This window comes from Equus caballus, chromosome 19 (assembly GCF_041296265.1).
Source record: "Equus caballus isolate H_3958 breed thoroughbred chromosome 19, TB-T2T, whole genome shotgun sequence".
Lineage (NCBI taxonomy): Eukaryota > Metazoa > Chordata > Mammalia > Perissodactyla > Equidae > Equus > Equus caballus.
In genome coordinates this window covers 5,878,449-5,895,039 of record NC_091702.1, presented here as the reverse complement: position 1 = coordinate 5,895,039, position 16,591 = coordinate 5,878,449, and the positions used below count along the sequence as shown (strand labels likewise).

Below are 16,591 nucleotides of genomic sequence, written 5' to 3'. Positions count from 1 at the left end.
TCGAGGTGCACTTTAGACTCAGAGCATGGGTTCCTTTCTGTCTGTTGGCCTGGGCGCTGCCTCGGTTCTCTCCCATGTGGGCCTCTGTGTATGGCAGCTCAAAACGTGTGTGCTTGATTCCACAGCTCAGGGACAGGAGAGCGAGAGAGACACGGGAAAGAGAGAGAGACGGAACTTAAGAGAGGGAATAAGAAAGAAGTGAGAGACTTTCTGTGTTTAAAATTTAGACATGACACTCGTCCACATTGGCTGTGTTCTATTGGCGAGAGCCAGTCACTAATCACTCAGTGGTCACACAGGAATCTGTGAGGGATGTGTGTACCACGGGTGGGGATCTCTGGGAGCCACGGTGAAGGCTGCCCACCTCACAGATCAAGATGAGGCTCTTGGGTCTCTTTCTAAACAGAAGAGGAAACAATGGAGAGGTTTGAATCCAGAGGATGACAGTGTCTGGATTTCATTCATCAACCCTCTCCTTGTGCTGACATTGAAATGAGGCCAAGAGAGGAAGTGCCTGTTGCAATAGCGCATTGCTGAACCCAGGCCTGGTTTGAGTGGTGTTCATGCTACATCCCTTCTCGTAATTCTTTCATCTCTTTGTGCATTACTTGCACTTGACACCACCTCACAGGTGGTATGGATATTATTTCATATACACCTGATGATGTCCCTAGCAAGTAGATTCTAGGCGGATTCCCCTTGGGCAGGTTTGGAGACTGGGGAGGCCCTGAGAGGCACAATGAGTTTTCCAGGACAGAGAACTGGTAAGATAAAGGAGGTCTGAATTCTGCTCTGCCTCCTCAAAGCTGGGACCCTCATCACATTCCCAGGGAGCTGTGGCGGGGGCTGTGGAAGCTCCTCATGTAGAGTTAAGAAGAAGACATGGGGGTGGTTTGGGTAGGTCCGATTACAGGAAGCAGCCCAGGTAATGGAATCTTGAAAAAGTGACCTCACTTCCTTGGCGATAGACCCCAACAGATTTAGAACTCTGGTAACCAGGCAGTTAATTCTAGAGACAGACCCCTAGCCAGTTCATCTGACTGGCGACACTTCAGAGTACAACATGTTTACTTGTTGTGTACCAGTTTTCAGAGGCTCTAGGCTCAGGAAAGCCCAGAGTGTGAGACTGTTGTGTTGTTGTGGACATCGGATCAAGCCTCATGGCCAATTTGGCAGGAGGTACCCAAAGGTAATGTGGGGCAGCCCAGGGCAGCCCACTGTAGGGCAGGACACAACTCGGATCCCACCTGAGCAGCCCCATAGCCCTTGCACCTTGTGTGAGGGTTTGTGTGTGAGTGTCGGTGTGTGTATGTACGCGTGGGCGCTGTGCGGGAAGGCAGCAGGTGAGGAGTCGGTCCCTCCTGGGCAGGAGGAGAGTGTTATGTGCTGTCAGCCAGGTGAGTCTGTCATATTGATACTCCGGGGCTTGGCTGGCAGCCTGAGCAGCTGGGTGCTGGGATCAAGCTGCTCTGCCCTTGTGTTAATCCTGAGCCGTAGAAGTTTCATCTAGTTCCCTCCCTGGTCAGATGTCTGTGCAGACGTCCCTCTGTGCCTGAATTAGGGAACAGAATTCCTCATGGGGGTGTCCCCCTGTGGCGATGTGCAGGCAGGCCCCTGATGCCTCCTGGCCCATCTGCCGGGCACTGTCTTTCCAGAACTCCACGCAAGAGATCTTTGAAGAGCTACATGATGGGTTCGACTTCTCTCCCTCCCTAGTCAAGGGGCAGGAGCAGCAGGCCGCCAGCAGCATCCTGTGCTGGTCTGAGGTGAGAGCAGGAGCAGAGGGTCTCCCCGCCCACCACCCCAAGATGTTCAGGTTGGGCCTGGAACCCAGGTCTGAATCTGAGCACACCCCTGGTGCCCTCACAGGGCTTTCCCACTGAGTGTCCTACGGCCTTACTCCCAAAGGAGTCTGGGCCTCCTCTCCTCCCCAGCCAGCTGAGGGCTCGGGTGGAAAGACACTCTCCACATGTTTCTTGGAATCGTAGAGGAAAGGTTTACTGTTGTTGTCACTTCTCACGAGGCCATGAGGACCTTAGCATTTTGCTCCTGTTTTGATTGATGTAACTTCCCGGCTGGGAAGCTGTAGCACTCAGCGCCACTGTCCTTGCAGACCTGCTCCAAGCCTCACAAATCATCACACTTGCTAGGCTGATTACACACAAAGAGCATGGGCGTGGATTACAGGATTCTATACATTTCTCTGCACCTTGTCATCTCACAAAACACTTCGAATCAGAGCAGTTTGTTACGTGCTGTAAAACTGGTGTGTCTGTGATATTCATACCCCAGGCTGGCAAGCTGAGCAGGTGGGTGCTGGGGATCAAGCTCCTCTGCCCTTGTGTTAATCCCGAGCCTTAGAAGTTTCATCTAGTTCCCTCCCTGGTCAGATGTCTGTGCAGATGTCCATCTGTGCGTGAACTAGGGAACAGAAATTCTCATGGGGGTGTCCCCCTATGGCGATGTCCAGCAGGCTCCTGATGCCTCCTGGCCCGTCTGCCGGGCATTGTCTTTCCAGAACTCCACTCAGGAGATGTTTGAAGAGTTATGTGTTGGGTTCGACTTCTCTCCCTCCCTAGTCAAGGGGCAGGAGCAGCATGCCGCCAGCAGCATCCTGTGCCGGTCTGAGGTGAGAGCAGGAGCAGAAGGTCTTTACCCCCACCCCCCCAAGATGTTCAGCGTGGGCCTGGAACCCAGGTCTGAATCTGAGCACACCCCTGGGGCCCTCACAGGGCTTTCCCAATGGAATGTCCTACGGCCTTGCTCCTGAAGGAGTCTGGGCCTCCTCTCCTCCCGAGCCAGCTGTGGGGTAGGGTGGAAAGACACTTTTCACATTTTTCTTGGAATCATAGAGGAAATGTTTACTGTTGTTATCACTTTTCACGAGGCCATGAGGACCTTAGCATTTTGCTCCTGTTTTCACTGATGTAACTACCCGGCTGTGAAGCTGTAGCACTCAGGCCACTGTCCTTGCAGACCTGCTCCAAGCCTCAGGAATCATCACACTTGCTGGGCTGATTTACACACAAAGAGGATGGCTGTGGGGTTACAGGATAATATACATTTCTCTGCTACTTGTCATTGCACAGAACATGGCAACTCATTGTAGGCCGCTCAGGTCAGGAGCTGAGGCCTTAAGTGACTTCATCATATTCCACAGAGGAGGACATTTTGCACAGTGATTCAGCCTTTCGATGCTGTTGGACCTTGACATGACCCAATTCTGTTGCCATTTGAGCCAACACTACAGGGCACATTTTAAGCGTGTCCGAATGGACTCTAAGTTTTCCAGGTCTGCCATGACATAGAACCGCAGATTGGCGGAAGGTCACTAATCATCTCTTTGCTCCTGTCTGTGGTGGGGATGTTCATTGATGACTCCCTGGGATAATGCTCTTAACACAGGCTCTTAATGCACAGCGGTGCGATTGTTCCTCAGGTCACAGAATGCCTTGAAGGTACTGAGTGTTTGTCATTCCCCTAAAAATCAAATTGTACTTTTAAGTCCAAAACCATTTTCAAGGCGGGCTCTCGACCCTCTTGCACAACTTCCTGAGGTGCTGGGAGGTTCTGGTCTGAGCTCCAGACCCTGATGCCCCTGGTGGTTCATGGTGACTCCACTGACTCTGTGCCCCTCCTTGTCCACGTGCTATGCCAAGGAACCCACCCTGTCCGTGGCTGAGGCCCGCACGATGCTGACCCTCAAGGCAGGCGCAGTGCAGAAGGTGGTAGGCTGCCTGCAACCATCTTTCCACGGCAGATCCATCTCCGTCACCACCTTCCCGTGTGTGTACCAGGCCTTCTACCCGACCCCACAGGTCCTGGACCAGCTGCTCCAGAGGTGAGTGCCCACCCCTCCACAGCACAGCGGGAGTCTCTCACCTAATAAACGTGTGCCTTGGGAACGTCCCCACACCTCTCTGAGCGTCACCTTGCTCATCCTAATAGTGGGGTGGTAAGAGGGTAAACCTCACAGGGTCACTGAAGGAAATCACGGGAGAAAGCACGGCAGGCGCTTGCCTGGTGCCGGACTCCACAGAAGGGGCTGCTGCTCATGCTGCGTGTCCTCACGCTTACAGCTTCCGTCCCCATGAGGAGACTCCCTGCCTCTCCCCTCGCTGGCCTGTGGCCTTCCTGAGTGTGGAAAAGTACATGAAAGCAAACTGTTTTCCTATTGGCAAGACAATTTAGCGACTCCATCTAGCTGATCCTGGTCCTTGTCTTCGGTGCGGCCAGAGCAGTGGTCTCTGTGGGCAGCAGAGGAGGCGCAGGCCCACTCAGAATTCTGGGAAGGCTCTGGATGGGGTTCATTCATTCAATACTATATGTTAAGCTCGTACTACATTCATACCCTTTCCTACACACTAAGGATGTCCAATGAAGGAAGCAGACACTATCCCTGGGGCTCAATTCTAGCCTGAGAGCTAGAAGCCCACTTCTGGGCATCGTGAGTATTCATGCTCAGAGGACGTTAGATGTCACACCCTCTTGGCCTCCTCTAGATATGGACGCATCCTCTCATAGTCAGACCACGATGACAGACTTCAAGGACCAACTAAGACCATGAGTGGTGTTGGGTCCAGAGGGAGGGCCTCCTGCGTCCACAGAAGGGGCTAGGAGACCATGGGGACTGTGGCTATGGATGGACTGGCAGACCCTGGATCTCACACCTCTTGGGGTTTCTGTGGGAGGCCTGAGGTCTGCGGTCTTCCCTACAGGAGGAAATGAATCAAAGAGACCTGTTCATGGGGTGCCAGTCCCGCCATGGGAAGCAGAGGAGAGGCTGGGCTGAGTCGGCCACTGAGAGACTCCTCGCTTCCACAGTTCCCTCTCCCTCTCCCTGCCCTCTGCACATGCACCTCTCTTAAGCACCGCCACTGGGGCCCAGAACAGTAGGTGGTGAGCAGCCTGGTCACAAATCTGCCTCCAACCTCAGTCCTGATGCTCGAGCGTGGAGGATGGGGCAGGCTATGTCCAGGCCCTTTGGGAAAAGAGTGTCAGGTGGAAGACCAGACTCACACAGGCTCTCTGTTAGATTGGCTGATGACCAGGCCTTCCAGTGCAAGGACAGCCACCCAGGGATTGGAGTGGCTGGTCCACCCTCTGGGGCTCAGGCACAGAGAAGGTGCTGTGGGAACACAGTGTGGAACAGTAGGCCAGGCCTGTGACTCTCTTCACACATGCCTCTCCCCAGTGCCCTCTCTCCCATCTGGGGCCCCCGGCCTCAGGAGAACTCCCAGGATATGTGGCAGATGCTGCGCCACTCCAGGATCAACCTGACGTTGGCGTATCTCCAGGACCTCTTGCCTGGCTCGGTCCTGAAGCACCAGGCCACCCCTCTTCTCATCCAGGTGGACCTTTTCCAGGCCACTGAGTTGGAGACAGAGGGTAAGGGAGACCGTAGGCTTGGAAGACTACCCCAGTGGGTGGGTCACGACTGGGGATTCATTTAAAGACAGTGGGATCTTTCCTGTTTGGGGAAAGGCACATGGAAAGCAACTTATGTAGCTGACCCTTTCTCTTTCTCCAGCTCCTGCCCCAGCTCCAGCACTTCTGCCAGGTGCAGAGGCAGAAAAGGGGCCACATCTGGAGCTGGACGGAACTCCAGTTCTATTTCTGCCATCACTTCTAGCGCTGGAACCGGCAGCAGCGCCCTCAGCTGCTCCAGACCCCGAGCGAGTGCCATCAGCAACCCCAGCCCAAGTGCCAGGTCCTGAACTGGACTCAACGGGACCAAGGGGTCTGCTGGGATTTCCACCTCAGGCTCCAGTAACAGCCGCAGACTCAGCTCCGGTTCCAGAGGCTTCCCACCCCTGTCGAGTGACCGGGAAGAAGCAGCCCGATGGGAAGCCTAGCCTCATGGCCTTCTCCCCAAGGGACGTGGCAGAACAGCTGACAGCCATTGACGCGGTGAGCATTCGGGCTCTCAGGGCGGGGTGGGGCAGGCCACCCCTATGCCATCAGCTGGCCCAGACCTGCTTTTCCCTGTGGCGGCTTCTGTGACCTGGGTCCCAATCCCAGCTCCACCACTTCCCAACCATGGGATCTGGGCAACTCCCCAGCCTTCGTGTTCCACCCTCACACTGTAGAGATGGGGACCAAGAGGCCCTGCTGGACAGAGGGGCTGAGCACATGGAGTGAAGTAGAACACAGAGGAAGCCTGGTGGGGCTTGGCCCGAGAGGTCGGGGAGGAGAACTCACTGTGTGCAGCCAGGAACTCAGGCGGCCCAGCCATCTGCTCGGGATGCTCAGCAGCCTCAGCATTTGTGATGCACCAGTCGTGTACTTCACTAAAAGGGAGACAACCTGACAAAGCCCGTGGGTGTAGCTGGCACAGGGGAATGTGCAGCGGAATGGGGCCTGGGACCAAGGATGCTCAGGATGCAGGGAGATGCCCCCTTGGGAGGAGCCAAGCGGAGCAGCCCTCTGGAGCTTGCAGTGTGTGGGGGTGGGCTGTGTGTAAATGCTCCTGTCCTTTCCCCACCAGTCTGGAGTCCCGGGTCCTCCTGTGCTGGGTGCTCTCAGTGGAAGAACAATGAAAGCGAGGGGCTCCCACCACGCTGAGAACACATCCTCAGCTTCCTGAGCCCCTCCTTAGACCGGTGACTCCTGCTTGGACACTCAGCTGGGCCGTGGCAGGGCTGAGTGACACTCCCCCTCCTCCCCAGGAAGCGTTCAAGAACGTCGAGCCCTCTGAGTGTCTGGGCTCCACCTGGGGCAAAAGAAACCGGCCCGGACATGAGAACGTGGCACCCACCGTCTGGGCCACAGTGGTGCAGTTCAACAGAGTAGTAAAGTGTGTCATGACGTCCTGCCTTGGGGACCCAAACGTGACGGCCCGGGGCAGGGCCAAGGTTCTGGAGCGGTGGATCGAGGTGGCCAGGGTAGGCGGGGGCAGACCCTCTCCAGAGCCGTGGAACTGCCCCTTCTCCTTGATCAGCTCTCAGGACTGAAGGCTGCACTCTAAGCCCCTGCACAGTCGCTAGGTCCTTCCTGTCAAGGGCACACTGACCTTGACTCGCATGTCCCAGTGGTGGGATGCTCACTTCCTCCCTGGCTCCTTCCTACTTTGAGCGAAATTCCTCCTCCTGGAAGTGTTACTCTTTGGTCCACCTGTGGCCACCCTGGCGCCCTGGCCATCTGTCCCACTCAGGAGGGGAGAGTGGAAGGGAGGGGGACTGAAGCCAGAGCAGACAGGGCTCCTGCTCCCCCTCCCAGCTCCTCCTCTCCCTCCTCAGGAGTGCCGAGCCTTGAGGAACATCTCCTCCCTGCACGCAGTCCTCTCGGCTCTGCAGAGCGTGCCCATACACAGACTGAAGAAGACCTGGGGGAAGGTCTCCAGGTGGGGAGGCCTCTCCGCAGGAGGACCAGGGGGAGGAGGGAGCTCCCACGTGTCTGCCATTGCCCTCTCGTCGGCTGGAGCTTCCTGGGTGGCAGTAAGCCCTGGGCACAGGGCCTGGGTGGGTGTGCAGTGTCCCTGATCCTCACTGGCAACTTAGGCCCCCAGTTCTGCTTCAGGAATCAGGTTCCCTGGATGTCACATAGTAGGTTGAACCAAAGTGGAGATTTTCAAGTGTTTGCCATATAGCAACAGAACTCTGTGCCCAGTGGGAAACCAAACTGGTCAAAATACAGCTGCTGCATAGAAAAGGCAGTGGCAGCCCCAGGTGACCAACATGAGAGCCCCCTCTGCAGTCCCATGGTGACGTCAGTGCTCAGAGGACCCCCACGAAAATCCTCATTCAGGCAGTTTGGATTTTCCAGATTCTCATCGAGAAGGGACTTGCACTTATGCCCCCTGCCCCATTGTTCCTGAGTTTCTCCTTCCTCCTTTCCCCCCTCAGGAAGAGCTACCGAAAATTTAAAAAGCTCTGTGATGAGGACAACTCCCTTAGCTGGGAGCTGCTCATCAAGGTAGAGTGGAGGCTAGCATGTGGAGGGAGAGGCGGGGTGTGGGGAAGGGGGACGGGGCAGGATGTGGACGGTCATTTCTCACTTGAAGTTTCTGTGTACAATTCCAGTCTTCCCTGGATGAACAGGAAGATGGGGTATGTTTGTTCCAAGGGCAGGTGGGGGAGGTGTTTGTGGGGTGGGAAGCCCCGGTCATGGCAGGAAGTGGGGGTGTCTGGGCTGATCCCGGAGGGGATGCTGAGCTGGCCGGTGGAGCAGGGGCTGCCTTCCATTTTGGTCCACGCTGTCAGCACTTAGATTCTTCCAGGCTGTTGCGTGCATGGGGTGGACGGGCGTATGTTCCTTCCGTGAACCAGCTCAGTGTGTCTTTAGGAAGCCAGGCCCCCACTGCTCCTTCTGTCTTCACCACTTCTCCACGAGGAGGGCACCCTGCCTGCCCTCGGGATGGGCACTGCCAGGCATTCCCCCAGGCCAGGTGGACAAATGGGCTGCCCAGCCTTGAGTCTGAATGGCTGGAGCCTGACAGATGTTTGTACATGTGTGACTCCCCACTGGCCCTACCACGGTCCCTGCTAGTCTGTCCCTGTCAGGAACACTCACCTGGGTCCTAGTCAGCAGTAACTGGTGCCCAGGTGGCTTATGGGAAGTGTCCAGGAAACTGGTGGTGCTCGGTGGATCTTTCCTGAGTGGACCTCATAGGCTTCACATGAAAGAGAAACCGAAGTGTCCTCTCAGCCCCGCCCCATCCTTTCACGCCGGGTGGGGTGAGAGCCAGAACCATGTAGACCGTCACTGACGCTGAGTCCTCAGGAGACCCTGCGAGGTAGGGGGTGTTGTCACACTTTCCAGATGAGGAGGCTGACTCAAGGAGGACAGGCGTTCGGCCCAAGGTCACACAGCGAGAGTGTTGGAGCTAGGATTGTTCTAGAATCAGAGTGTGCTGGAGGATGGAGTAGCATGGGTACCAGCTGACTTGGTTCAGACGTCCAGGGCTGAGGTCAGAGGGGCTGAGGAGAAGTGGGGTGAGGGGAGGATGGCCTCCTTGACCCTGTCCTCAATCCTGGCAGAAGCAGCCCTCCAAGTTTGCCACCCTGCTGAGGACCCTGCAGAGAGGCCGGAAGAGGCAGCAGCAGAAAGTGAGTGCGCCTGTGGGGAGGGGCTCCAAGGTCAGAGGAGGGGACTCTGCCCTCCCAGCTGGGGGCTCCAATCCAGAGAGGGGGCCTTCCTCCTGCAGCCCTCCTCCTGTTGCCGCAGAGCCTGACACCCGCCCTTAGAAGTGACCAGGAGGAGGGCCTGGGGAGCTGCAGCAGGATGGGTCGGGAGAGTGGAGGGGCCAAGGATTAAAGGCCCTGTGACCAGCCAAAAGCAGGCCCTGGGAGGTGACCAGGAGGAGTCTGGTGTTCTTGGAGGGTGAGGGGTGGGGATTGAGGGCCGGCTATAAAGGGTTTGAGGCTGCTCCGTGTGGGGACCCTGGGCTGGGCCAGGAGGCTGAGCATGAGGAGTTTTCAGGGGAGGGTCATGGGGACACCTGAGACCAGGGCCTCATCCCATCTAATCCCAATGGCACAGGGCATCGTCCCCTTCCTGGGCACCATGCTAACTGACCTGATCATGCTGGACACTGCCATGGAGGATTACGTAAATGTGAGTGAGGCCGGGGGCCAGAAGGGGATGACCAGGTTGGGACTTGGGAAGACACAGTCCCAGTACCAAGACCTGAGTGGTCAGAATGTGGTAACTTCCTGTCGTGACAGCCTCCCAGGCTCCCCTGTGGGCTGGGACAGTGTGCCCCTCTTAGGGATGAGGGAACGAAGGCTCCACGTGGAGCCCGTCCCGGGTCCCCAGGCTGGCGAAGCAGCAGAGCTGCCCGCCTGCAGAGCCGCATGGGCTTTGTTGGAGGCGAGAGAGAAGTCAGCCTCCAAGTCAGGCAGCACACTGCTGGAGCTGTCCCTTCCTGCCTGAGGACTCAGCCTCCCTGTCCGTCATCAGAGGGCCTTGGGCTACAGGGTCTTTGAGTGTCGGCCCCCATGTCCTCCCTTCTCTGGAGCCCAGAGCCTGGCCTGGGTCCAAGTCCTGTTTTCTGTCAGGCCCAGCCCCCTCCTGGACCTGGAGCTGGGCACCATGAGAAGGGGTGTGCACGGGGGCTGGTCATAGCTAGGGGGCTCGTTCTGATGGACTTTTGCTGTCTGCCTTCCAGGGCAATGTGATCAACCACGAGAAAAAGAAAAAGGTGAGCAGCTGTGGCCTTCCATGTCAGGGAGGAGAGGGGCGTGGAAACCAGAGACGCTCCTGGGCGGAACTCTCCTGGGCACCACCCGCTGCATCTTACATTTACTGAGAGTGTTGGATGACAGAGAATCAGGAGACCCATCCAGTGGGGGGGTGGGGGCAGCGGTGGGCATCAAGCAAAACTTCCTGCGGGAGGGGCTTCTACCCATCTCTGAGAACAGGTAGGTCCTGCGTGGAATTGGAGGGAAGGAGGGTCCCATGTGAGCAAGGACCCAGGACCAGCCCCTTGCCCCACTCCTCACCCCCTGAAGACCCTGCAGCATCCCCAGCATGCTCTGTCTGCATCCTCTCCTCCCTCTGGTGCCAGGAGCACAAAGTGATGATGGAGATCGTGCAGCTCCAGGAGGCTGCAGAGAATTACAACCTAGAGCCCCAGGAGCGATTCAGGGCCTGGTTCTGGGACATGGAGCAGCTCAGTGAGGACGAGAGGTGAGGCTGGACAGGACATGGGGAGGAACAGGTGCACTCTCCCTGCTGGCCAGTCCGGAGAGCCTGAGTCCATGGCTCCCTTGTCAGCCCTGACCTGTCGCATGGCGATGGCTGGGGAAGCTGGGCTCCAGCTGCTGGGCAGATGCCGGGAGGGACACCAGGGCTGTGGATTGTGGGAGGCTCACAGGTGCCACTCTATCCTGTAGCTACAGCCTGTCCTGCCAGCTGGAGCCCCGGTGCTAGTTGGCCAGCAAATCTCTCCAGGCCCAGAGAGCACGGCCATCATGAAGCTGAGGAGGGAGTGAGCGTCCCGTTGTCGTATGACCTCTTCCTTAGCAGCAGGGGCCCAGCTGGGGCACTGAGGGTACAAGGGCCCCACCGCCTGCCACCCCTTCCTGAGGCCAATTTCCATCTCTGTAGGGGTGAGAATCACTGCTTGTAAATAGTTCATGCCAGATTTGCAGACTGTTGTATTAAAGTCCTGTTTCTCTTAGAGCCTGGGAGTGGTGGTTCTTTCACATTCTTTGCTAATTTAAACGCTGTCCAGACTCTCAGATCCCTCATTGGAGTAAGACATTTTGCAGTCATCCGATTATTGTGTGTGGGAGAGGGGGGAAGGTGCAGCCCCTCCCTGGCTGCTGAAGGAGACCCCCAAGTGCCCCTCCTCAGAGGACAGGTCCGTGTCAGCATCGTGAAGCTGGGCCAGGAGCAGAGACAGCCCCTCAGACCCCTGAGATGGGAGGTCGAGGTGTTTTCTCAGGCTGAGCATCCACCACGGAAATGTGGGGGGCCCTAAAGCCACCACTTGCCAGGCCCACTCTGTGCCCCAGGAGAGGGGCTGCCCGTCCACACTCTGGAGGGAGAGGAAACATTTCCTGCGTCTCTTGTGGACGTGTCTCTGGACCCCATGTTGGGAACTTGTAGTTTTCTAGTTCAGCCTCTGGAAACGCATCAGCTCTAAGTGGGGAAAACACGTAAGGAGATCAAACCGTGCGTGTGGAGAGGACAAGGCCAGGGGAAGGTCATTTGTGCAGGGACTTTGGGCAGGCAGGACCTCCCCTCCTCAGTGTCCCCCTGGGGCTCCATGCTCACCCTTTCCCTGGCCTGGAATCCTGCTGGGAACTTGTCCCCGGCTCCGAAGTCCTCTCCCTGCTCGTCTCCTCTCCAGGGGAACACTTGTTGTGCAGCTGTCCAGGCTCCAGCTGGGCCCCGTTCCCGACACCCTCCTGCTCCCTGTGACCCAGGACCCCAGCCCCTGCACTTCCTTCTTCACTCTTGTCAAGTCAGAAGTCCCCTCAAGGCCCCACCCTCCCTCAGGTGCCTCACAGGCACTCCTCCCTGGCTGGCCTGATGGACCAGGATGGGTTCTGACAGGCGGGATAAGGGTCCATGTACCTGGCCAGACGAAACCCCCACTCAGTCCCTTGCTGACCAAGGTGACTTCCGGGTCTGTGTGGTGCTGACGTCCTTGGTCTAGGAGATCCGTCCGTCACATCCTGAGTCATGTTATTCCTGACTTGTCCTACGTTCTGGCTGGGCCCGAGCCCATAGACCTTTGCCCCTGCGATGGCTGTGCTCTCATCCGCAGTCTTGTGCTGTGGTTACCTCCTGGGCTGTGTGAGCCATTTCTGTTGGGGGCTTTGAAAGCTGAGGCTGAGAGGGGCAGGTGTAGGGAGGTCCTCCAGGAGAATGCCGCCCAACTATGATCTCTGGGCATCCATGGACACGGCCTTGCCTGTTTAAATCCTGAAGGGCTGGCAGTATGGGTGGACAAGAGCCACTGCGCTGAGTTCACACAGAGTCCCCACCCGGTGATCAGCAGCTCAGGGGTCACCGCCGAGTATTGTGAACGTGCTCCCACGGAAACACCCAGTCACAGCAAGACCCAGATGACTTGTTTAGCGGTTCAGAGCTCTCCCCTCTGGATGGAGGCTGCCAGTGGCCCTCAGACACACAGGGGGCCTGGCCTCTGCCAGCGTGGCCTTCAGGCTGCGGCAGGGACGGAGCACACATCCTGGTTGCCCACGGCCTCCCTGACAGGGCACAGCCATCCAAGAACGTGACTGGCTACACGGTAGACCATCCTTTACCTCCAAGAGCAAGAGAAGCGCCAGGACCCAGGGCTGAGCAGGGCCGGGGAAGGCAAGAGGTCTAGGTTAAGAGTCTTTGTGCGTATCCACTCATTTTGCCCTCAGAATAATTTGGAGTGTTGTGGGTAATATCCCAGGTTTTTAATAACGTAGAGGAAGCACAGAAAGGAGGAGTAATTGGCCGTTGTCACCCACACCATCTGGCCTGTCCTCCTCAAACATTCCTGGGCTCTCTTGCTCCCTCACCTCCGCTCTTCTTGCCCGCACCTAGAATGCCTGCCCACCGCATCTCCGCCCCCTCAGACAGATGGCTTAGCCAGGGACTCCATCTTGACACAGGGAACCTGTTGTCCTCGATGTGACCAGGGCCCAGGTCAGTTCTGAGTTGGTCCCCCTCCCTTGGCCGTGAGAGACAGAGAGAGCTCAGTGTGTGCCTGATTGTCCTACCAGATTAGAGGCTGAAGTCATGAATTTCCTTCTATCCCACCCACCATCAGGCTCAGAAACGAAGGAGTAACTGGAATCTTGTTGGATTGGGGGCACATTTTGTGCCAGAGAAGAATAGCGTCACACAGTTAAAGGGTCCTGGTGTGAGACTTTACGACGTTCTTCAGTGACACAAAGTTCTGCCCTGTAGTCTCACTAGCTGTTTCTTAACAAGCATCCCCCCAAGGCTGCTCCTGACCACAGAGAGTGGGAGTCAGAACTGGGCAAAGTTTCATCATCAGAACTCTTCACTGGTCTGTGGTCTTTTTGCCAAGAGAGTGAAATAGACCAAGGGAGACGTCCCTGCTCCCCGCAGTTCTCGTGCCATGAGTGCCATCCCACCCCATTGCAGGGGACAACTGCTGGGTAGTCGGGCCTTCTCTCAGGGGCAGACATTTTGGAATGGCCTGGGAGCAGATTTGGGAAGTCAGCGTCAGCTCTCCGACCATGTCTCCAGAATCTTCACGAGCTCACAGGAAGCAGGACCTGGTTTTGAGTTTCTGAGCATGACTACACTAAGGTGGTCACTCAGGGCCTTGCCCAGGAGGCACCTCCTCCTGGAAGCAGCCGAGATGCAGGGACCTAGGCTAGCATCAGAGCAGGTGGCCTGGGGGAGTGGCAGCTTGTCTGTGGTACTCAGAGGCTGCTTAAAAGCATCCTGGATGGTAGGAGGTGTGAAAGAAGGAGCTGGACCAGGACTCCTGGGGAGCTGAGGATGGCTGGAAGGATGTGAGGTTGTCACACAGAGCTGGGTGTCCACCGTGATGGAAACAGAGGTGAACAGAGGCCAGGGCAGTGCTGAGTGTCCACAGACCAGTCAAAGCCAACTGGTGGGCTTCCCAGCAGAAGGTAGAGCCCAGTAACAGGGGTGTGAGGGGTGGGAGCAGACAGTACACAGCCTGGAGCGGGCAGGAGTTGGAGGCCCAGAGAGCTTGTGGTGAACAACAGGGCACGTTAAGGAAAACGGGGCCCCGTCTCAGAGAGCAGCAGGCATGCAGCCTGGGCGACAGATGGAGCCTCAAACAAACAGGGCTGGAGCCCTCAGCCAGCACGACTGGAGTTCATTTCCAGAAAAAAGAGAGGCTCCCTGCCAGGAGGACACGACCACGAGGCTTCGGGGGTCCCATAGCCAGGCTGGAGGGGCTAAGCCTCCTGATGTCCTGGCTGGAAGGGCTCCCAGGGCATGGGGTATGGAGCAAGGGGGCAGGGAAGGGGCACCCGAAACACCTCAGGAGCCCAGGGGAGCCTAGGGTGCTTGTTCCCTGGTGTCCACCCCAAGCGTGGATTCAAACGGGAGTGCTGACCTGCTGAGTGGTTCAGGCCCCAGGCCCTGCTGGCCTGCTGCCCCTTCCTCGCCCTGTGGCCTGGGACCGGGATGTGAGAAAAGCTGCTGAGCACGGGCTTGGTGTGACCACGGCCCACAGAGGGCATGCCAACCACACTGAACCCTGCATCCAGGAGGCATGTGAGGCCCGGCAGCACCTCTCAGGAGGGCCCAGGATGCGTTTTTCGTGTCCTAACGACGGCAACAATAGTTCCCTAGTGGAATGTGTCCTTATGTGAATGTAGCAATGAGGCAGACGGAGCTGGAAGGAGGCACAGAGATCCCATGCTAACCTGTGCATTGTATGGGGAACCTGAAGTGCAAAGGGCCCAGGAGCCACTGCAGCTCATGTGGAGAAGCTCAGTCACTCAGCGAGTGGATGGGGGCGTGAGCGCACACGGGCCAGAAACCAACACCAACTACCTTTGCTCCATGCACATCGCTCTGATTTTGAAGTGTTTCAGCTGAATAGACCATTTTCTTAACTAAACAAATGTCCAACTGATGCCCCCACTGATTCTGAAGGGGCCTCTTTCTCAAACTCTCAGAGCCACGCTGGCGGGCATGAGACCGCTCCTTGTCCCGACGGAGCTCCGCTGCCTCTTTCTGCCTCCAGCGTCCCTCACATGTGTGGCAATCTTCCTCTCTTTTGTCTGTGGGACACCTACCACAGCATGGCTTGATGAACAGGGCATAAGTCTGCGCCTAGGATTTGAACCTGTGAATCCTGGGCAGCCGAAATGAAGCATTTGACTCAGCCACTACACCGCCGGGTAGGTTTTAATGCTTAAATATTCTTACGACATAAATGTGATGGAAAACTATGGCGCCTGTGTATTTTAGTTGGGGATATAACGCCTTCTTACTTTTCTACAGGATTCTGCAGCATTGTCTTGCGCCTTCTCAGCCTCAGCCTGGAATCAGCCTTTTCCTCAAGGAGCACTGGCTCCTTGTATGAGACCATGGCATTAAAAACGTGCATCTGTGAGCTCAGTGTGCTGGTTGCTCCGGGGTGTCCTTGCTTCTTGGCCCTCTCGGTGGCAGGATGCTTAAGTTAGGCTGGTGTGCTGACCTTACCGTGTGTACACTGTCTGCTGTATATGTGTCTATATGGAAACAGCCATGTTTAGATTAAGGTCAACGTCAGTTCAGAGCACGGCTTCCCAGTCGAACGCATGGCCACATGGAGCCCTCCAGCCCGCGCCCTGCCCTCCGCGAAACCTGCCCCTGCAGTAGTGGAACCCTGGCTCCTGCCGTCTGACGACCACTCAGTCCTTTCTCCAATCCCGGTCTAGATGCATAGGGGCCTCACAGTTATTAACCAGTAACTGTTGAGAAAGAACTTTATCAAGTAGGGCTCTCTGCTTGCTCGGTGTCTTTTCCTGTAGTTGTACAGATTCCAGTCATTTCCAAAGGTCCTTAGGTCAGCACCACTTCCCCCACCACTTGCAGTGAGTTTGTTTCTTCCATTCTCAATACGGTTAGACTCTCTAGTCTCATCTGCATTCCATCCAAGGATCCACCCACCTAAATGATTTTACTAATTTGTGTAAGTCAAGATTTGCTATTTCCACTGTAAAAATCTGGGGATTTTGTCAAAGGCAGAGAGGCAAGTATCCGCCATTAAAGCATCCCACGGATTTCCTGACCTCTTCATCCCTCTCCCCCGACCCCAGCCCTGCACAGCTCTGGGAAGCTGATCTGTGGATCAAATTGATAGCTTTGTGTTTGCAGAATGCCATATCAATGAGACCGTACTCTACCCAGCCTTCGCAGATGCTTCTTTCTGTTAGAAAGGTGAATTTGAGATTCCTCCATGTGTTTTCATCTTGATAGCTCTTTCAGTGTTGGCACCTGAAAGCATTACATTGCATGGATGTACCTCATTTGGGTGTCCTTTCATTTATGGAAGGTTATCTTTGTTCATTCAAGTTCCCTGCCTGTATAAATGAGGTGCAGTCTATATATGTGTGCTGGCTTTTTTGTTGACGTTCTATTTCAAAACATTGTGTAAATACCTAGGAAGATGGTTGAGGGATCACGTGTTAAGATGATGTTTAGC

General features: G+C 56.3%; 1 protein-coding gene across 16 annotated transcripts in view; it reads left to right on the top strand.

The window, feature by feature from the left end:
• The window catches only part of LOC138919055 (ral guanine nucleotide dissociation stimulator-like), a 78,757-nt gene extending 67,633 nt beyond the window's left edge, over nt 1–11,124 (top strand). For 6 of the 16 annotated variants that reach the window (XM_070243049.1, XM_070243053.1, XM_070243054.1 and 3 more), the window contains 11 exons: nt 1,656–1,766; nt 2,519–2,629; nt 3,660–3,841; nt 5,195–5,388; nt 5,531–5,910; nt 6,669–6,884; nt 7,239–7,342; nt 7,845–7,914; nt 8,022–8,048; nt 8,979–9,047; nt 9,481–10,102. In XM_070243049.1, coding sequence (XP_070099150.1) covers nt 1,656–1,766; nt 2,519–2,629; nt 3,660–3,841; nt 5,195–5,388; nt 5,531–5,910; nt 6,669–6,884; nt 7,239–7,342; nt 7,845–7,914; nt 8,022–8,048; nt 8,979–9,047; nt 9,481–9,873 — 1,857 coding nt within the window. In that variant the 3' untranslated portion in view covers nt 9,874–10,102. The other 10 variants (XM_070243060.1, XM_070243052.1, XM_070243061.1 and 7 more) reach the window with 5 other exon arrangements.
• The last annotated feature ends 5,467 nt before the right edge of the window (nt 11,125–16,591 follow it).